Below are 22,151 nucleotides of genomic sequence, written 5' to 3'. Positions count from 1 at the left end.
GAACTTGGTCTTGGATAGAAACTTGAAACGTCAAAAAACGCAGTAGGCAAGACAAAGTTTGCCAGGTATAGCTAGTTTATTATAAATTCAAACATTTTTGGTGGGAACAATATACTTTTCATTGTTACTGTTGATTTAGTTATTGTAACCGTCGGTTCCAAAGATCCACCACAAGATCATTTTCCTTAAATTCTCTTTTCCCAATTTTTGTTTCACAAAAATCCTGCCATAATAACACGCCCTTTTCAGATATTCCTCCTACTAACACACCAGGGAGCAGTGGCTGCACTAAGCAGCTTGATGAGTGTAGAGCCTCTTTCATGTTCCACACTGTTTGAGTGACAACATACTCGTATAACAGTTTGAGCTTTCAGGCCAAAACATAACTGGGTCAAACATTGTTCACTCATAGATGGAGCCAGCAAAAATAGGGTGCTTGTTCATATTTCCGGCATTTAAGGGGCATACAATGTAATTTTATGTTACTTGTATGAAGAATGTTAAATGTATGTTTGACTCTAAAAAAAGCTCAGAGCTTCCTCTCTGAGTTTCTTTTCCAATCGTGATCCTTGAGCAGAGTTCTAGTGCGCGCGTGTGTAGATTGTAGAGTTTGTATGTTAATTGGTAAAATGTGTATGGTGAAAGTTTTATTATTCAGTGCTATTTCTTTTGTCTTAGGTCAAAGCAATTGTTAATAACGATTAGTGCAAATGTAAAATGGTCTAAAATGTAATTATTAGTACGGATAGTGTCTAGAGAATTGATAGAATGAACTAAAAATTAATATGTTATTCCCTACAGTTAAAGCCTGCGCACTTTAGAATCGGTACACTTTCAACCGGCTGCAGATCAAAAACAGTTGAACCTAGAAAAAAATGTTGTAAGAAGCAAATGAAGCTTATTTATTGTATTTTGTAGGAAAAATATAAAAAAAACAGTTTTTATTTTTCCAAGATAAAATTTTTACCTAGTTGTGAAATTTATGCCATTTTATTCTGCACAAACCAATGATTGTCAAAATTTGCAAATTTCACAGCTTACGGGCTGATATTTCCACAAGAAACAAAATTATATTCATCAAAATGCTCAAAACAAGTTACGACATTAAACTCTTGACAATTATGGTTTACAAGACCATAATAAACTTATAGCCTAATTGTCCATTCACGCTATATTCAAAACATAATTTTACTCAAAGCAATTTTTTATGAAAAAATATATCCTGGGATCATTTTTTGGATCCACAATTCCCCAATTCAAGTGGCCAAACTTAATTCATATCGAAACCTAGATTATTTTTGGAATTATTAGCAGTTTTGCCTCACAGTAGTCGGAAATTAACAGTCATAAGGCTAACTGCTCATTATAAGCCTAAAATAAATTAGTTTTCATGGATAAAACACTGTAAACCATATAGATTATGGAACTATAGATGTGATTCTATGATCACAAATAAAAAACTTCTGAGTAGATTCAAATTTTTGTTTTTCATATAAGTGTGGGCCACCTTAATATATATATATATATATATATATATATATATATATATATATATATATATATATATATATATATATATATATATATATATATATATATATATATATATATATATATATATATATATATATATATATATATATATATATATATATATATATATATATATATATATATATATATATTGTTGCCACGACCACAGCACCGGCAACCCGGCCTGCGACGTCTGGAGATTCCCTCCATCAACGCTAGGCGCGCCACCGAATAGACAGATTGATTTCAACACTATTGTAGGAAACCTTCACTCCATTCATTGACAATGTTTTGATCTCAATCTGATGTGTACATGATCGTGCTAATTTAGAATCTTTATTTTAACTAAACTCCCTATCAAAAGTAGGATTTATATATAATGAATTGATTAGTCAGTGCCTAATAGTCGTCTCCTGAATTACAGATAAAATTCCGACTAGTAAATGCTGTAGAAGTACCCTAAATTAATCGCTATTTTCATTCGTAACTTGGTAGGTTAGATCTTTACTATGACAAGTGAATTATACAAAGTAATGTTTCTGATTTCTACAGGTTGGATTTGATGCCTAAAATTGTCATTATTTCTCTAAATTAGAACTATACACTATTATACTACGGTAAGCTATCTATAACACCTCAAATTGTGCTAAAGATATATTATATTTCTATATTAATCCCAGCAGACAGATATCGATGAAAATTGGATTGTTCCTTGTGAATTTGGCATAAAAAATGCACTATTAAATGTAAGTAGTACAATAACATGCTATCAGAAAATGGTAATAATGATAGAACCTGTTCCAGCTTGAAGCATTTCAAAATAAAGTTGCTATCAAGAATAGTGCCAAGTTTGTTTGACGCAACAAACTTCAAGATTTAATATCGATATGGATGCCCAGCACCAAACAGCCACCCCGCCACCACGACCTGGATACAGTTGCGTTGCCTGTAAGCGCCCGGATTCGGCCGATAATATCGTAGCCTGCGATACATGCAGTCTTTGGTGGCATTACACATGCGCCGGTGTCACCGATTCGGTAAGAGACCAGGAGTGGACATGTAGGAGATGCCTACCAGCTCCCACGGTACCACAGTCGGTACGATCCACTACGTCGAGTCGCAGAGCCATCCTCCAAATGAAACGGCTGGCTGAGCAGCAAGAACTAGAGAGAAAGCAGCTGGAATTGGAGAGGAAACAGTTGGAACTTCAGAAGAAGCACTCGCAGGAGAAATTCGATCTGGAAGAGACGTTAGCGGAAGAGGAAGACAATCGTAGTGTCAGAAGCCGCGTGATCGAGATTGAGTCTCGAGAGAAGCAGGTATCCACATGGATTGATCAGCATACCCCCGCAACCAACCAACCGGTCGTCCCAGCTTCGCATGTAGCAGCGCTTACTGAGCTTCCACAGCCGATGCAGCCGCTGATCAACAATCTACCGGATGAGGAACAAGGAGCTGTAGGAGGATATGATTGTTTGAGACAGCCAGACCCCCAGAAAGCTACCACGCCCACCGATGAAGTGACGATCGAGCGAGCTGTGCAATCAGGTTTTCAACGACTGCAGCAGCAGCTGGCACAGTGCCAACAACAGCCAGAACCGACACTTGCACAGATTCAAGATCTGGAGGCACAATTGCAGAGATTTCGGATTCAACTACAGCAGCGAAACCAGTCAACTCCTCTCAAGCTACCTGTGCCAAGCACGAGTAAAGGTGCGATTCCCAAAGCGCAATGTATAACGCAGACGAACAGGACGCGAGAATCAGTTGAGAAGCAGACAGATCCTCTTGTAGATCAGCACGGCAGAGACACTGTTCCTCTAGCTAAATCGGTTCCGATGGCAGCTCCATTAGAGCAATCGCGACAGGTAATATTCTCGAATCGTTCTGCCAGCAATCTGATTTCAAACGAGCAACCGCGTTCCCATCAAGCGCGATCGGATCTTCTTCCACATGAAACAGATTCATACGAGCAGCCGCGTACGCTTCACGCGCCCTCGAACATTCTTCCTCCAGGATCGGATCCATTCAGACAGCAGCACTCGGCGCAGTTCAACTATTACGATGCTCCAGGCAATTCGAGCTCACTTGCGCAGCCGCAGGTCTATTCTGCACCGTCGAGTTTCCCAGCTGTATTACCGACCGCCGTTCTACGTCGACCATCCCAAGAACAACTCGCTGCAAGACAGGTGATGCCACGCGATCTGCCCGAGTTCTCAGGTGACCCAGAAGAATGGCCGATATTCTTTAGCAGTTTCACTAACTCCACGGCCGCTTGTGGGTTCAGTAATGTGGAGAATCTCGCCCGCCTGCAACGCTGCCTGAAAGGTAGCGCCTTGAAGTCAGTGCGATACTATCTCCTATCACCTGACTCCGTTCCGGATGTGATGGACACACTACGAACGTTGTATGGACGCCCGGAGGTTATTATCAACAGGCTTATTCGAACCGTGCGCGAGACGCCAAATCCCAAGTCCGAGAGATTGGACTCCCTAATTGACTTCGGAATGTCCGTCAGAAACCTGACCCAACATCTGGTTGCAGCCGGCCAGCAAGCGCACCTGGCGAACCCGGCGCTGCTTCAAGAATTAGTTGAAAAACTACCAGCCAACGTGAAACTGCAGTGGGCGCAGCATTTGTCATTTCGCCCTGATGCAAGTTTGCGGAATTTTAGCGATTTTATGTCAACAATAGTTGAGTCGGTTAGCAAAGTGGTTATTTTTTCCGGCGGACAGCAGGACAAGTCGCGAAGCAAAGACAAAAGTTTCGTCCATGCACACGCTGAGCAACCAACATCGGGTAACGCAGTGAAAGACAAAACGGAGCAGGATAAAGTTTGTCTATTCTGCGGAAAAGCTGGTCATCGGATGAAAGATTGCACTAAGTTCCAAAAACTCGCAGTGGACGATCGATGGAAAAATGTGCAGATGCTGAAGGTTTGCAGAACTTGTCTTAATCTACACGGGCGACGCACGTGCCGCATTTCAAGTCGATGTGGGATAGACGGTTGCCAATTCCGTCACCATCAACTGCTACACCAGAAGAGCGAAGAAATCAACAAGAAGACGCCGGAAGTCAGGAGGACAGAAGATCATGCACACCACCATCATGAGCAGTCCATTCTGTTCCGCATCATTCCCATAAAAATCCATGGGACTACAAAATCCGTCAATGCGTTTGCCTTTTTGGACGAAGGCTCTTCCGCAACGCTCGTCGAGCGCAGCTTAGTTGAAGAACTTGGGATTGAAGGTCCAAACGTCCCGCTCTGTCTCAAGTGGACAGCAAATATGACAAGAAACGAAGAAGAATCGCAGGTAGTATCATTGGAGGTATCTGGAGTTGATCAGAAGAATCGGCTCCACCTAGTGAACGTCCGCACCGTAGAAAGTTTGAACCTACCAACTCAAACGCTCCGCTTCGATGAACTTCAAAAGGACCACCCTCATCTGAAAGGCCTTCCAATCCATAACTACGAGAACGCTACTCCTAAGCTCCTTGTAGGCCTTCGAAATTTGCAGTTTGCAGTACCGCTGAAAGTCAAACAAGGACGAAGCGGTGTCATAGCGACCAAAACGCGTTTGGGATGGTGCGTATACGGCAGTCTGGACGAGGTGCAAAACAACGCGGAGTTCAGCTACCACGTGTGTGAATGTGAAGCCGAAGAGAAGCTGGAGCAACTAGTTAAAGAATACTTCAATGCTGAAGACTGTGGAGTACGCCATCAGGATATCCTGGAGTCCGATGCCGAAACGCGAGCACGGAAGATCATGGAAGCGACGACAAGCAGGATAGGAAACCGTTTTGAAACCGGGCTTGTGTGGAAGACAGACATCGTGGAGTTTCCTGACAGCTTTCCGATGGCGTTACGCCGTCTGCAGTGCCTCGAGAGGCGCATGGATAAAGACCCACTTCTAAAAGAGAACATCCACCGTCCAGTGCAGGAATACCAACAAAAGGGCTTTGCACACCTAGCAACAGAAGACGAGCTTGCCGAGGTAGATCCCAGGCGGATCTGGTATCTTCCGTTAGGAGCAGTCTACAACCCCAAAAAACCGGGGAAGGTACGATTAATCTGGGACGCAGCGGCAAAAGTAGACGGAATCTCGTTGAACTCCCTTCTGCTACCCGGCCCGGACCTTCTTGTATCGTTGGTATCGGTGCAGTTTCTTTTTCGTCAATATCCAGTCGCCGTCAGTGGAGACATCAAAGAGATGTTCCACCAGACGAGAGTTATCGAACGTGACCGACCTTCTCAAAGCTTCCTGTTCCGCAGCAACCCGTTACAAAAGCCAGACGTCTATATAATGGACGTGTTAACCTTCGGAGCAACCAGCTCTCCAACGTCAGCTCAATTCGTTAAGAACCGAAATGCACAGGAGTTTGCCGACGAGTTCCCGAGAGCTGCTGATGCCATAATCAAACGGCATTACGTCGACGATTATCTCGACAGTTTTGAGACAATCGACGAGGCGAAGACGGTTTCTGGCGAAGTTAAATGGATCCATGCACAAGGAGGCTTCGAGATCCGAAATTGGTCGTCCAACCAAAAGGCAGTACTGGATCACTTGGGAGAAGCTCCGAAACAGGAAACGATAGATTTGTCCTTGCAGTCGAAAACGGAGCGTGTGCTGGGAATGCTGTGGTGCACAAGAGAGGACGTGCTATGCTTCTCTACAGTCTTCAAGGACGAAATCGCGACGCTGATTGAAACGGGAACGAAACCGACTAAACGCCAGGTACTCAAATGTATCATGAGTCTGTTTGACCCGTTAGGCCTACTAGCGTGCGTCCTAGTACACGGGAAGGTAATAATGCAGAGCATATGGCGTAGCGGCATCAAATGGGATGAGTGTATCGACGAAAACGTCTACCAAGAATGGACGAAATGGATTGGCTTGTTGGACGACGTTAGCACTGTAAAAATACCTAGGTGCTACTTCCACAATGCGAGTTTGGATCTGTACCGTTCGTTGGAAGCACACGTTTTTGTCGACGCAAGTGAAGCTGCATACGCAGCTGTAGTTTACTTCCGTATTGTCAACCAAAACGGAACTGGAACATGCGCTTTAGTGTCTGCGAAAACAAAGGTGGCCCCACTAAGGTACGTCTCCATACCAAGGTTGGAGTTGATGGCGGCTGTCCTAGGGGTTAGATTGTTCTCATTCGTGCGCGACAACCATTCCGTCAAAATCAATCGAGCAATCTACTGGTCTGACTCTGAAGTTACCCTAGCTTGGATCCGCTCGGAACATCGGAAGTACCGCCCGTTTGTAGCCTGTCGTGTTGGTGAAATACTGTCGTCGACCAACGTGAACGATTGGAGACATGTTCCCAGCAAGATGAACGTTTCAGACGAAGCAACTAAGTGGACTGACGGGCTGTCTCTTGGAGCGTCAAGCCGCTGGTTCAATGGCCCAGCATATCTGCAACTGCCGGAAAATGAGTGGCCCAAATCGAAACGATCTATTGCGACTACTGATGAAGAGTTGAGAGCGTGTCATCTACATCAAGAATCCGACGTTCTGTGCTCTCCCATAGACTACAGCCGATTTTCCAACTGGAATCGGCTGCTACGTACAACGGCGTATGTGATCCGTTTCGGAACGCCTCGTAGTCGGAACACCTCGGGAAAAAGAATTTATCACTTGTTAACACATGAAGAATTGAAGGTAGCTGAGATTCTGCTGTGGAAATTAATACAATCAGAAGCATATCCGGATGAGATTGCGATTCTCTCGAAAAACCGGACTCTACCGATGGACAAACAACTAGTTCTGGATAAATCAAGTCCACTTTGGAGTCTGTCACCTATGCTTGACGAAAATGGGATTCTTCGCATCGATAGCCGCATTACAGCAGCCCAAGGAGTAGCAGAAGACCTAAAGTTTCCAATTATATTACCTAGGAAGCATTCGGTTACCATCCTCATCGTCAACGATTATCATCGGAAGTTCCTGCACGGGAATTCTGAAACGGTGGCCAACGAAATACGGCAACGATTTTATGTTGCTCATCTGCGCACCGTAGTTAAAGGACTGGAGAAGAGATGTCAATGGTGCAGAGTATATAAGGCCAAGCCTTCGACGCCAAGAATGAGCCCTCTTCCGGAAGCACGTTTATCGCCTGGTGTACGCCCGTTCACCAACATCGGAGTCGATTATTTCGGGCCAATCCTGGTGAAAGTGAATCGATCCGTAGCTAAACGCTGGGTGTGCTTGATTACGTGCCTCACAATCCGCGCTGTGCATGTAGAGGTTGCATATGACCTTTCGACGAAGTCTTGTATTGCCTGTCTACGCCGCTTTGTCTGTCGCAGGGGAGCACCGAAGGAAATTTATTCCGACAATGGACGGAACTTCACCGGAGCAAATCGCGTGCTGAGGGATCAAATCCACCAAATCGAACGAGAAACAGCTACGACCTTTATCAGCACGGAGACGAAGTGGTTCTTCATTCCGCCATCGTGTCCTCATATGGGTGGGTCATGGGAGCGAATGGTTCGTTCCATCAAAACAGCCATGACCAGCCTTCCACAAGATGAGAAACTCAACGACGAGGGATTGTTGACGGTACTAGCGGAGGCCGAAGCTATCGTTAACTCCCGACCACTTACCTACCTACCGTTACACTCGGCTGAACAAGAAGCACTCACACCCAACCATTTCATTATGGGAAGTTCAGGCGGAGTTACACAACCGATCATGACAAAAAAGGACTACGTGAGTGACATCTACGCATCTTGGGACCTGATTCAACGACGGACTAATCATTTCTGGAAACGGTGGGTCCTGGAATACCTGCCTACACTTACTAAGCGTACAAAGTGGTTTGGAGAAGTGAAGCCGCTCAAAATTGGAGACCTTGTTGTAGTAATCGATGAAACCAGAAGGAATGGCTGGATACGCGGACGTGTTGTAGAAGTAGCTACAGGCAGAGATGGCAGAATTAGGCAGGCGATGATTCAGACATCTGGTGGACTGTTCCGGCGGCCTGTCTCCAAATTGGCTGTACTGGACGTGGCAGGACGCAGTGAGGCTGCTGGACCCATGCATCCTCACGGGGAGGGGGATGTTGCCACGACCACAGCACCGGCAACCCGGCCTGCGACGTCTGGAGATTCCCTCCATCAACGCTAGGCGCGCCACCGAATAGACAGATTGATTTCAACACTATTGTAGGAAACCTTCACTCCATTCATTGACAATGTTTTGATCTCAATCTGATGTGTACATGATCGTGCTAATTTAGAATCTTTATTTTAACTAAACTCCCTATCAAAAGTAGGATTTATATATAATGAATTGATTAGTCAGTGCCTAATAGTCGTCTCCTGAATTACAGATAAAATTCCGACTAGTAAATGCTGTAGAAGTACCCTAAATTAATCGCTATTTTCATTCGTAACTTGGTAGGTTAGATCTTTACTATGACAAGTGAATTATACAAAGTAATGTTTCTGATTTCTACAGGTTGAATTTGATGCCTAAAATTGTCATTATTTCTCTAAATTAGAACTATACACTATTATACTACGGTAAGCTATCTATAACACCTCAAATTGTGCTAAAGATATATTATATTTCTATATTAATCCCAGCAGACAGATATCGATGAAAATTGGATTGTTCCTTGTGAATTTGGCATAAAAAATGCACTATTAAATGTAAGTAGTACAATAACATGCTATCAGAAAATGGTAATAATGATAGAACCTGTTCCAGCTTGAAGCATTTCAAAATAAAGTTGCTATCAAGAATAGTGCCAAGTTTGTTTGACGCAACATATATATATATATATATATATATATATATATATATATCTATATATATATATATATATATATATATATAGATATATATATATATATATATATATATATATATATATATATATATATATATATATATATATATATACAGTCGACTCTCCACAACTCGATATCCAAGGGACCATCGAGTTATAGAACATATGGAAAGAAAAAAAATTCTCGACCAAAAATCTCGAAATTAAGTGTTGTTGAACTTTTACATCACAGTTTTGAGCATAAAATTCTGTATTCAATAATTTTACTTTTTGAATTAAAAAAAATTAACTCTGCACAGTGGTCTCAAAGCCGTATTTGGCTAAATAAATTAGTGTACGCTTTAATTATCAGTTTTTACTATATGCTGTCTTCGGAAAAGTTTCCTCATATTTTTTGGACATTCTTTTCAATATTGTAAAATTAGGGTGGTCCAAACTATTTTCAAGACCACAATGTCAACTTTTTAGTTTTCCCATATAGAGAAATTGAATGTTCAACAAAGTTGAAAAGCACTTGATTCCAAATAACTTTACCTAAGGAACTATAATTCTATCGCTTTCTTTTCAAGAGATGTTATTCTTTAAAAACAAGTTAGGGTGATACCTAAAAATGGGTTTCTTTCAATAACGTTTTACTCACTGATTTTTCTCAAAAACTTGGTTCCGATTACTTTCAGAGTATTTAATATTCAACATGTTTCTCAAAGACAGCAAAGTTCTATATCCTCATTTTGTAGTTGTTCTTAAAACGGTTTATTTTTGACACTTCATATTTTAAAACGGTGCAAGCAGATTTCCAATCCCTGAATATGAATTACAATTGAAAAGCTCTGATTTTTATCTTTTAATAGTGAAAAAAGTTCTTTGGTACCAAAATATTGACAATCTATGTACTTGCGTTATTCTAAAATATATAGCAGACAAAAAAATGGAAATCCTCAATAACTTTTCGAATTGAAGATACAGAACTTTGAAATCTTTGGGAAAATAATTTATAATAAACAATTATTGAAGGATATTACCTACTCTAAAAGTTTTCGTAATAAAGTTTTCACGAGAAATCAGGGAATAAAAAGTTATTAAAAGAAATCCTTTTTTGATGTCACCCTCACTTTTTACTTTGAAAATAATATCTGGTTCAACCATAAGAGATAGAACCATGATTTTTGTTTCGGAAAAAATGTTAAATGTTAAAAAAAAAATAAAGTGCTTCTCAATTATGTAGACCACTTCATTGCTCTATCTGAAAAAAAAAAAACTAAATGGTTTATATCGTGGTTTGCAAAAAATTTGGACCACCCTAATTTTACAATATTAAAAAAATGTGCAAAAATATATAGAAACTTTCCGAAAGACAGCATATATCAAAAAATATTAGTTTAATACGTCTAAACTTTTCGCCCAATTTGGTACGGCTCAGGGCTCGTGGTGACATAAAAAGTGATGATTTTCGATCAGCCATTAAAATTCTTGTTTTCGTCTTTTCAAGTATACTTGAATCAATTGCGAACTACTTCAAATGATTTCCTAGCTATACTGGTTTTATTGAACTTTCAAGCTAACATCGAGTTATGGAAGTAAAATTATACTAAGCGTGACATCGACCGAAGGAAGCATCGAGTTATGGAAATATCGACTTATGGAGAGTACGGTATATGGAAAAATGAAGGGACCGACGAATCCATCGAGTTATAGAAAATATCGAGTTGTAGAACATCGAGTTGTGGAGATATATATATATATATATATATATATATATATATATATATATATATATATATATATATATATTAGACCTGTTCACTTTTTTTTACCTACCCGTGTCACATCAAATTATCAATCCACATGCAAAAACAAGGCTTCAGTCCAAAATTGAGCCAAATTGATAAAGGTTTAGAGGTGTATCAAATCAATTTTGTGTTTTTTCTAGCATTTTCACGAAAATGTACTTCAATATCCAAAAAATTGCACCAAAAAGGTACCGAAAATACCGTTAAAATATAGTTAGAACAATACTCTACAACTTTTCCGAAGACACTACGGTGTTTAAATTGCGTATTTCAAAGTTATTCAACAATTTTCGTAAAAAAATCACCAAAAAATACAATATTTTTACGATTTTTCATGTAAAAGTCATGTAATTTTACATTGTTTTAGGTGACTAATTTAATGAGCTATTGCTCCTATGTGTTACGAACATTTCGTCCATACATCATTTCAGTGTAGAAATTCGTTTTCATTGACTAATTATCAAAAGTTTTTCACGTTGATACTAAAAATTGTACAGAGTTGCCAACATAAAATAAAACAAAGTTACCCATGATTTAAACGCCATTACACTTCTTTGTCTCATCTGTATCAGTTTAAATTTGGTGCAGTTGGTAGAGTATGAGATTGTGGATTCGAAGATTCAAGGTTCGAGTCCTGGAATAGCATTTTTTTTGCGTCTCGATCCTGCTATAAGTTGATGAAACTACGCAATGCATCTCATTGCAATTTGGCATCATAGCATTGTTTCGGAACCGTGGAGTGCATAGTAAGAATGAAGTTTCCCTTCATCGTGTAGTTGTGCTGATTTGTGGGTAGATAGATAACAAATAAGCTCCACCCACAGTTGTCTGTAAAATGTTGCATCCAGAAGCAGTTCCATCATCGTCTTGAATTGTTTTAGCTAAATTGATCATTATCAAACAGATGCTCAATATTTCTCCCAGCTGATATCGTCGACACGATTTATTGTCAACAAGTATAAACTAAATATCTAGCTAGTCCTGGAATGGGCTTAATTGGCAGGTCCCGATCATTATTCTTTGGGAGATTGCCTGTAAGTCATGGCAGATTCATCATCCTATGCTACAAAGAAAGAAAAAAAGAGTTTATCATGTATTTGAGCTTGAACCTGGGACCTTCTGATCCGCAAGCTCGAGCCTTATCATCTGCACCATTTCTGATACTTAATCAAAAGACATTAGAATACGATGGCATGACGTCTTAATCATGGGTAACTTTGTTTTAATTCGTGCTGGTAACTCTGTGCGATTTTTAGTATCAACGTGACATACTTTTGATAATTAGTCAATGAAAACGAATTTCTACACAAAAACGATGTATGGACGAAATGTTCGTTACACAAAGGAGCAATCGCTAATTAATTTAGTCACGTAAAACAATGTAAAATTACATGACTTTTATATGTAAAATCGTAAAAATATCGTATTTTTTCGTGATTTTTTAACTAAAATTGTTGAATAACTTCGAAATACGCAATTTAAACACCGTAGTGTCTTCGGCAAAGTTGTAGAGTATTGTTCTAACTATATCTTAACGGTATCTCCGGCATCTTTGCGGAGCAATTTTGTGAATTTCTGAGTAAATTTCTGTAAAAACGGCTAAAAACACAAAATTGATTTGATACACCTTTAAATCTTCATCAATTTGGCTCAATTTTGGACTGAAGACTTGGTTTTGCATGTGGATTGATAATTTGATGTGTCACGGAGAATCGGAGAAAAAAGTTTCAAAGTGAACAGGTCTAATATAGATAGATAAATTCGAGATGATCAAATTATATTTTGAAATGCACATCAAAAAGTATCTAAGAATCAATTAAAAATTCAGAAGATGCAAACTATTCTAACAACAAAGGATTTTATCCATAGTCTAATCTAGTCTACACACACATATGTACACAGCCAATCATTGAAAGAATCCTGGAAAATGATATAATCGATTACTTCTATCATTTTTCTAGTCATTATTAATGCTTGTAGTACATCGGAAATGTATTACAAACGTTTAAGCGGCCAGGCCTACTGTGCAGCATTATTGTTTGACAATAAAACTATTGAATGGGGATATCTCGTACCAACTGCTCATTTTTGTATAGGGTATCGGGATGCTTCGTTGGCATAGTTCCCACGTTTGGCCTATCTCAACGTAAACCAAAAACTCAAACAAACACGCATAACTGGATATCGGAAAAGCTATGCGCCAAACAACTGTAACATTTCGTTTCAATTTTAGCACTTTGGAGTGTTGAAATTGAATGAAAATGTCACTTTGTTTATGTTTTGTAGACGCCATGATTCTTCGGCTTAGTGGGTAGTCTATACACATAATCATTATTGGCATGATTCTGGAACATTTTGAATCGTTTTTTCAATAACTGAACATTTGATGCGACGGTCAAAGACGCTATTTTGAACTTGTATATTTGTTTTCAACGAATAGTAACTATTTTACAAATTGAATGTGGGCCGAATATTGAGGACATTTTTTTCACTATGTATTCAAATCTTGGCCCATCAGTAAAGTGACGTCAACAACATTGCTTGCGTAAGAACCAGAAAGAACGAAAAGGAAGAAAGATTTTGTGTGCGGTGACTGTAAAAATATAACACAATAATAGGGTTGCGTTGTTTTTCTTACTAAATTTAGAAAAAAAACTTTAGTTTAAGTAATATATTTATAGTTTTTTGAAAATTTGGCTCCGAAAATGAAAATTAAAAGTAAGATTGATGAACAAACAGAGATAATACTTCAGAAGAAATATTGAAAAATGAGATAATAAGTGGTTCTAATGCATGGAAAGCAATAGGCCAACGTTGTATCCACTAATAGGCCAAGTTTTGTACCATAGACCAACATTGCATACTATCGCATCGAATATTTTCAACTTAATTAAGTAAATTCTTGAATATTTACGTTAGTTTACTTCCAATTGGTGAAACAAGCATTGCCTAGAGTGTGTAATATGGTCAACATATTATTTCTAGTGCTATTAATTCATGAGTTTTGGTCAAAATTGTCAAGGCGGCTTACAAATTAGGCCAAGGAATGATATGTACCATTCCTTGGCCTAATTTGTAAGCCGCCTTGACATAGAATAAAGTGAGAAATCGTTGGGAGTGACGTAGCTAAGAAGGTTAATGTCACCCCTTCGTCCTTTGTCTTCTGGGATGGAACACAGGTATTTAGTCCGTATCCTGGGCCTTGTGCCTAGGCTTAAGCGCCTTTACTCGCTCTCTGAAACGAAACAAGATATCATCTCCAAGATATTCGAAAATGTGCCAAAACAAAATAAGTAGTGATGTTTTACGCCCTGCAGAAGGAATGGAGTAAATGTAGCCTGAAACGATCTCACCAATACATCTGGAAACTGTCGCTCAGTATTGATAAATAATCTTCCTCAACGGGACGAACGGGTTTCTGCAACCTCATCATGTCGAAATCGCTTCGACCCCGCTGCTTACTTTTTCTGAAGAACCTTCTGCTTTTCTTCCGAGTGTAAGAAAACCCATATGACACCAAGTTTTCTAACATTTTTTTTATTCTTAAGGGTTTTGGTCACCGTCGAGTTTTATGTTTGGAAATTGTTGATATTTTTCGGTGATTATAAACACACTGAAACACGATTTATGACGTTTCGGCCTACTGTCATTCAGCCATCATCAGATCTAAAATATATTTTGAAAATTCGTTACATTTTAAAATTTAGTCTTACAATTTTCTTCACTCACTTATGCAAATCGATGTTCCTGCCACCAGTGTGGCTTTATTACTAAACCCCCCTTTTCTTACACATCTATCCATTCTCGTGTTGGTTCGGTTGTGCCATTCGGTTCGGTTAGATCTGATGATGGCTGAATGACAGTAGGCCGAAACGTCATAAATCGTGTGTTCCCGTAAGTTGATTAAAACACCGTCTTGTAGGATGCCTGACTAAGCAGCTACTAAGCTAGAATTTATTGTAGGAAAATTAATTGCAATACAAGGTAAGTAGTACTCAAATGTGTCTTACATTGTCAGTGTTCTTCTAAATTTCACAGGATCTCAAATCACCGGATTTCAGTTAGATTGTCCGATCAACTGGCCAGATCTACATTTAATATGCAAGGTAAGTAACTTCTAATTATCTTTCTATTTCAGGTTATGCGGACATTGCTGGTAAGTATAGATACCTTATTTTAGCCTCTACGTACAACTTTTCCCCACAACAAGCAACTTAAGATCTGCCAAAACTCGAATTCAACAAAATAGACTGCAGAATAAATTATTGATTATTTGAATATTACGCTAAACTAACAATTTGCCCAAAACTCACTTTATAGAGCAACGATATATCACCGTCAATTCAGTTGTGTTCAATAATGCTGACTAATGTTCGATGTCAATTTCAAACTACTCATACCTACAGAAATTAGCGATCAGGTCTGTGGTATGACATTAGGGATCATTTACACCGACCGTGCGGGAACGGACAGTTGTTTCACCGCTCTTCTGCTACTACGAGGGGTATCGTCGACATCCTCCACCCCGTGAACAACTTCCGTTTCCGGAGGCTTGTCGTCAGCTTCCGTGGGTTCTGCAACATCGAGCTTAGCCAACTTTACAGCATGTCTGATAAAAACTCCTCTCGTTGTCTGCACCTTTGCACGCCTCACTTGCCCGGATTTATCCGGATAGGTTTCCAATATACGTCCTCGCTCCCAATGGTTCCTTACTGTATCGCCTATAACAACGACTATATCGCCAGGCTCTAACGGCTTCACTGGATCAAACCACTTTACCCGCCTAGTCAACATAGGAAGGTACTCCCGTGTCCACCTAGTCCAGAATTCGTCTACAATGCGCTGCGCCAGTCTATAGCTGTCTCGGAGGATATTTCCGTTGTGAACAGGATTGGTCGTCGGTTGCTTAATACCGGACGACCCGTACAACAAAAAATGGTTGGGTGTTAGTGCCTCTTGGTTGTCGGATTCCAAGGGCACGTATGTTAGGGGGCGTGAGTTTACGATTCCTTCCGCCTCTAACATGATCGTCTCCATAACTTCGTCACTAGGGTGACGTAGGCTGTTGGACACGGCCTGCATCGCTACTTTAACGGATCGCACCATACGTTCCCAGGGTCCACCCATGTGGGGAGCGGCCGGAACATTAAAGTGCCACTGGGTGTGTGCGTTGGTAAATGTGGATGCGCAGCTTTCGTTGATCTCCTTTATCCTTTGCAGCTCCTCCGTTAACTGTCGATGTGCACCAACAAAGTTGGTGCCATTGTCCGAAAAGACTTCTAACGGTGCCCCACGTCTTGCTACAAATCTCCGAAAAGCCATTACACAGGATGTTGTCGTCAAAGTGTGAACTAGCTCCAAATGTATTGCACGGATTGTGAGGCAGGTAAAAAGACAAATCCACCGCTTCACGCTGCTGCGCCCCATCTTTACCATGAAAGGCCCCATATAATCCACGCCCACGTACGTGAATGGTCGAATGAACGGCGTAAGACGGACTCTAGGCAATGGCCCCATTCTTGGTGGCGTTGGGTTGGCTTTCAGTATTTTGCAGTGCTGGCATTGACGACTAACTTTTCGCACCAGTACCCGAAGTTTAGGGATATAGAACTGTTGCCGCAGCTCATTACAAACAGTTTCGCCATTAGCGTGAAGGAATCGTCGATGGTAGGAGTCTACCAGTAGGAATGTTATGCGATGATGCCTCGGCATTACTACGGGATACTTGGCCGAATATGGAAGATGTGGAGCGTTCCCGATTCGGCTTTCCATCCGAATAACGCCTTGCTCATCGAGAAATGGAGACATCTTGTGCAGCGGACTTCGCTTCTCAACTCTACGATCATTCCTCAGATCGCAAATCTCCTCCGGGTATACGTTCGCCTGCGCTTGTCGCCAAAGTGATTCCTCTGCCTTGACGAATTCATCCTTCCCCGGTCCCGAACTTCGCTTGTCCTTGTCCGATAAACGCTTCCAAATCATCACCGTCCAGTAAACGTAGGCCATCGTTCTAACCATACGATTCCAACTTGAGTAGCGTTCGGGTTCAATCACTTCCTCTATCTTTTGGTGCACCGCCACAACACGAATCTCTTCACTCGTTGCATGGATTTCCTTTACTTTATTTGCAGATTCTTTCGGCCAGCTGTCTTTTGGTTCTCGCAAAAATGATGGGCCTTGGAACCATCGTCCCTCCGGGTCGAAAGACGGTCCTGAATTCCATTTGGTGGCGTCATCGGCTACATTTAGTTTTGACGGCACGTAATTCCACTCGTCCACGCTAGTGAGCGACAAGATTCCTCCGACGCGAAAAGATACGAACTGATGGTATCTCCGATTGTCCGATCGGAGCCACGCTAGAACCGTAGCTGAGTCTGTCCATAAAAAACGCTTCTGAACGTTGAGGGTGAGAGCAGCACAGATGTTATGAAGCAAACGGGATCCCATCATGGCGGCTTGAAGTTCTAAGCGAGGGATTGAAAGCGTCCGAAGTGGCGCTACTTTTGTTTTTGCAGCTACCATCAAACACTGGATACTTCCCTTTGACGACATCCTCACATAGGCAACGCATGCGCATGCCGCTTCACTGGCATCCGTGAACATGTGAATTTCAATCTCTTCAACTTCCCCCGGTTGAAGATCGCCGAAAAAACATCGAGGAATCTTGACTTCGTTGATGCACTCGTACAACTCGATCCACCTGCTCCATATCGCCAACAGATGCTCTGCAATGGGTTCGTCCCAGTTTGTTCCCGATCGCCAGATTTCCTGCATTAGAATTTTTCCATGCACCACGAAATGCGCCACAAATCCCAAGGGGTCATAAAGCTTCATTATTGTTCGGAGTACTTGCCTTTTTGTTGGCGCTACTGCATTGTTTTTCGAGACTTCCTGAAGCCCTGCTGGATCGAAGGTGAAGTAGTCTGCCGCAGGAACCCACACTATTCCTAAAACGCGTTCATGGATCGCTTCTTTATCGAGGTTCAATGGTTTGCTGGCTACCGGACTAGTCTCCCCCAGATGAGCAAGTACTTCCGGTGAATTAGAGAGAATCTTGCCAAATTCCAACCCAGCAGCTGAATGAATGAGCAGAACTTCCTTGAACAATCGAACCGCTTCCTCCACGGAGTTCACGCTGTCGAGAAAGTCGTCCACGTAGTGACTTCTCAGCACTGCATTTGCTGCCCGAGGGTATTGTTCAGCGAAGTCGAGCGCATTTTGGTTTTTGGCAAACTGAGCAGTACACGGAGAGCTGGTCGCTCCGAACATGGCAACGTTTATTACGTATGTATGAACGTCGTCTTCCGGGCTGTTGCGCCACAAGAAGCACTGTGACCATCTATCAGCATCTCTTATTAAGATTCTCAGGAACATTTCACGTATGTCTGAGCAAATGGCTATCTTTCCCTCCCTGAAGCGTAGCAAGACGTCCACAAGCGGTACAAGGAGGTCCGGCCCTTTCAGCAGCATGTCGTTAAAGCATACTCCGTCGACTTTCGCTGCAGCATCCCACACCATACGAATTTTGTTGGGCTTTTTGGGATTCATCACGACTCCTAGTGGGAGATACCATCGGCGTGCCGGATCGACACTCTGCAACTCTTCTGGCGACACTTTCTGGACGTATTGTTTTTGCTCAAAACTTCTAATTTGTTCATTTGCTCTCATACGCAGTTCGGGATCCTTCGTTAGGCGTTTCTCCAGCCCTTTCAATCTACACATCGCCATCTGATAACTATCCGGAAAGTAAATGTTATCATTCCGCCAGAGAAGTCCCGTCTCGATTCGAGCGCCCTTCCGCACCGTTGTTGCCTCCAGAATCCTTCTTGCTCGTTTGTCCTCTTCGGATTCTAGCTGATTCGTCACCATAGCATCTTCGACTGCTAAGAACTTTCTCATAGAATCGTGCAGCTCGCTGTTACTTATGTTCTCGACAGCGTGGACATGTAACTGTTCCGTCGACTCTTCGTTTGTGGAATTTCTGCCATACACGCACCATCCTAGCCGGGTTTTGGCGGCTACTGGTTCGTTGTTGCTACCTTCTCTTGTTTTTAGGCTTGTAAGCATCCGTACATGCTCGATACTGATGATCATTCCTGGCTTAGCATTGACGTAACTGGATACAGGAAGTCCCTGAAGATGGGGAAACGCTTTCGCCAATTCTGCGTAGTTCAACGTTTGCCTAGGGAGTCCTAACTCTCGGACAGTTCGAACGTCGTTCAACAAATGCTTCTCTTCCTTCTCTGCTCCAGATATCTTCACACTGATTCGCCTGGAGCTCTTCTCGTGCCGACCAATCTTCCCTGTCCAACTGAGCCAAAGGCTGTCCGGCTCTCCTTCGATGCCTAGCTGTGATGCGATTCCTTCTTCGAGTAATGTTGCCGATGATCCGTCATCCAGGAATACAAAAGTGTCCACCTTCGTTTCTTTCCCGTACAGCGTGATCGGTAGATACCGAAAAAGGGAAAACGATTTGATCCCATGATGATTTTGGTGAACGGTCTCGCTGGGCATCGAAGTGTTATCCGAGCGATTACTATGTAGAAGAATATGATGCCTAATACGACATCCGTCCGCGCTGCACTCTTTCTTCGATCGGCAGGGCCACTTCCGATGAGGTATCAAACACAATCTACAAAGGTTCTTCTGCCTCACAGCCTTCCACCGTCCCCCGATGTCCAACGCCTTGAAGCCGGAACAGTTCACGATCTGATGGCTTACTTTATCGCAGTATGAACAGGTGTTCGACGATGATTCTCCAACTGTGTTCTCCTTCTTCAATGCACTCGATGACTCACTTACGTGCGTGAAAAGTTTTTCCTTATGTCTAGGCTTGTCGACCCGAGATGGCCTCTGATGATTCTGGGCTGAATCCACATCGATGTTAAGCTCTGATGCCAGATTTACTAATCCTGACATAAAGCTGCTGAACGTCGCCAAGTTGACGCTCACGAACTGCTGCTTATACGCACCCCACTGCATTTTTAAGGATGTGGGTAACTTCTCAATCAATTCCTGCAACAGCATTGGATTTGCTAGATGCGCTTGTTGGTCAGCAAGGACAATGTGATCGACGAGATTTTGTATCGCCAATCCGTACACAACGATGGTGTTCAAATTGTCGGATTTCGGTGGAGGAACGCTTCTGACCTTTTTCAACAGGGAGTTAATAAGTATTTCCGGACGTCCGTATAACTTGTGCAGGGTATCCATTACAAAGGGAACTGACGCTGGCAGCAGAAGACGGCTCTGAACTGCATCTAGCGCCGAACCTCCTAGGCTTCGCTGCAACCGGGCTAGATTCTCGGCATCCGTGTAACCGCATACTTCTGTAGTGTTCTTGAACGAACTGTAAAATATCGGCCACTCCTGGGGGTCACCATTAAACTTCGGCAGTTCACGTGGCATAACTTGTCGCGCCGCCAATTGAGCACCGGTTGGTCCTAAGGACTGAACTGGAGGATTGCTCCTCGCATAACCGATTCCCGCAGGCTCTGGTACCACTGGATTCGGAACTGTCGCGTAATTCCCAGGAAAAACACGTGCATTAACCGGAAAACCGGAGGACGCATCGACTACAGATGGAATAGGGCGAAATGTGGAACTTGTGGGCACTGCAATGTCTGGGCCCGCCGAATGCCACCGTGGCTGATTTTGCACTATGACAGCTTCGGAAGGAGCTGGATACTGAAACGAACTTGCACTTAGCAACACGGGTTGACTTCCCACCGATAATTGCGCTGAGTTTGATGGAAAGGAACAGGGCAATTGTGATAAAGAATTTCCCGTTGTTGAAACCATATACTGAGGTTGATTTCCACAAATCCCGCCTGAAACGTGCGGATTCGTTGACACCGACACTGCTGCTGCCAAAGACCGCATATTCATCTCTGGATACGAGTAGAATGGTGCCATGCCAGAAGCAGTAGACTCCTGGATTCTCACTGCTCCCGTTCGACCCGTCGCGCTTGTTGACGTAATAATCGCTGGAACTGCGCCTGTAAATGAAGATACAGCTCCTCCTGTTGATACGGTTACCGCTGGTGCCGTAGAAACCGTCACTGGGTAGTTGGGTCCACTACTCGGGACCGCTGTCGTCGCTAGTAGTTCGTACGATTGCGCCAATGCTGTCACACTTCCACCCTGAACCGGAATGGTTGGATCTGCATACAACATTCCTTGGTTTAGCGGAACTGAAGGGTTGTCCATCACCTTCCTCGTAGAGATTGCATCCATCGTTCTCACTCCGGTTTCCGATACACTCACAATTGGTCGCGGAACAGTGGTTTCCGTTTGAGTAGTCATCCGCCTCGACTGCCCCACTCCATCCGCCGAAGAGCCTTTATCAGCCAGCCACTTCTCCATTTGATCGCGCTTGCTTCTCACACTTACTCCGCTTTTCTTGCTTGACGACTCCTTCTCTTCGCCGATCTGCATCAACAAGTCATACTTCTGCTTCAAGTACTCCTGTTCGTCGTCCATCGCCTTCAGCTTAGCCGCTTCTTCCAGTCTACGGATCTTCAGCTCTTCTTCCGCGCGTTTTTTCTTCAGCTTGTGTTGTTCGTCCAGAAGTTGCAGGCTTAGCTGCAATCTCTGCGATACACGACTACTCTTGCTAACCGACGATTCGTTGAATGATACCTCAGACTTCGAGGAACCATTCCAGTCGGCCAGACAAGCACTACATTTCCAACTTCTATCGGGGTCCCCGATGGAATCGGTGACACCAGCACACTGGAAATGCACCCATGCTTCACAAACGTCGCAACACACCATATTATCATCAATATCACCACGATCGCACTTCTTACATTGCTTTTCACCGCCCGCGGCCGAAACATTGACATTTTTAACCGACATCGCGCCACTGAATCTTACTCTAACTCTTACTACGAGTGCCTTATCTACTAAGAGAGTGATTCACGACCGGATAGGTGGCCGGTATCAGGGAATGGAAAATACACACTAGATTTACTGCACTTAGCTGTTTCTCCGTTCCGAGGTCACATTCGGTTAGTGGTATGG

General features: G+C 42.5%; 2 protein-coding genes and 1 long non-coding RNA gene across 9 annotated transcripts in view; 1 reads left to right on the top strand and 2 right to left on the bottom strand.

The window, feature by feature from the left end:
• LOC134291889 (uncharacterized) overlaps nt 1-22,151 on the bottom strand; it is an 88,000-nt gene that overhangs the window by 41,413 nt on the left and 24,436 nt on the right. The window lies entirely within an intron of this gene.
• Nucleotides 1,690-9,315, top strand: LOC115268299 (uncharacterized). Of its 7 annotated transcripts, none has more exons than XR_009998621.1 (6): nt 1,690-2,150; nt 2,217-2,279; nt 2,338-8,941; nt 9,003-9,067; nt 9,134-9,196; nt 9,255-9,315. XR_009998621.1 is itself a non-coding variant. In XM_062855963.1 (3 exons), the coding sequence occupies exon 3, from the start codon at nt 2,421-2,423 to the stop codon at nt 8,667-8,669; it is 6,249 nt and encodes a 2,082-aa protein (XP_062711947.1). In that variant the 5' UTR covers nt 1,690-2,150; nt 2,217-2,279; nt 2,338-2,420; the 3' UTR covers nt 8,670-9,119. The 7 variants fall into 7 exon arrangements, 1 of the variants encoding a protein (XP_062711947.1); XR_009998622.1 differs by having other exon boundaries at nt 2,338-8,813; nt 8,875-8,941; nt 9,134-9,309; XR_009998620.1 differs by having other exon boundaries at nt 9,134-9,309.
• LOC134291888 (uncharacterized) lies at nt 15,012-18,022 on the bottom strand. Its single transcript, XM_062860265.1, has 2 exons — nt 15,297-18,022; nt 15,012-15,214 (listed from the first exon to the last, which is right to left on the bottom strand). The coding sequence occupies exon 1, from the start codon at nt 17,958-17,960 to the stop codon at nt 15,573-15,575; it is 2,388 nt and encodes a 795-aa protein (XP_062716249.1). The 5' UTR covers nt 17,961-18,022; the 3' UTR covers nt 15,012-15,214; nt 15,297-15,572.

The sequence above is a fragment of the Aedes albopictus genome, chromosome 3 (genome assembly GCF_035046485.1).
Source record: "Aedes albopictus strain Foshan chromosome 3, AalbF5, whole genome shotgun sequence".
NCBI lineage: Eukaryota > Metazoa > Arthropoda > Insecta > Diptera > Culicidae > Aedes > Aedes albopictus.
This window is presented reverse-complemented; position numbering and strand designations above follow the sequence as displayed.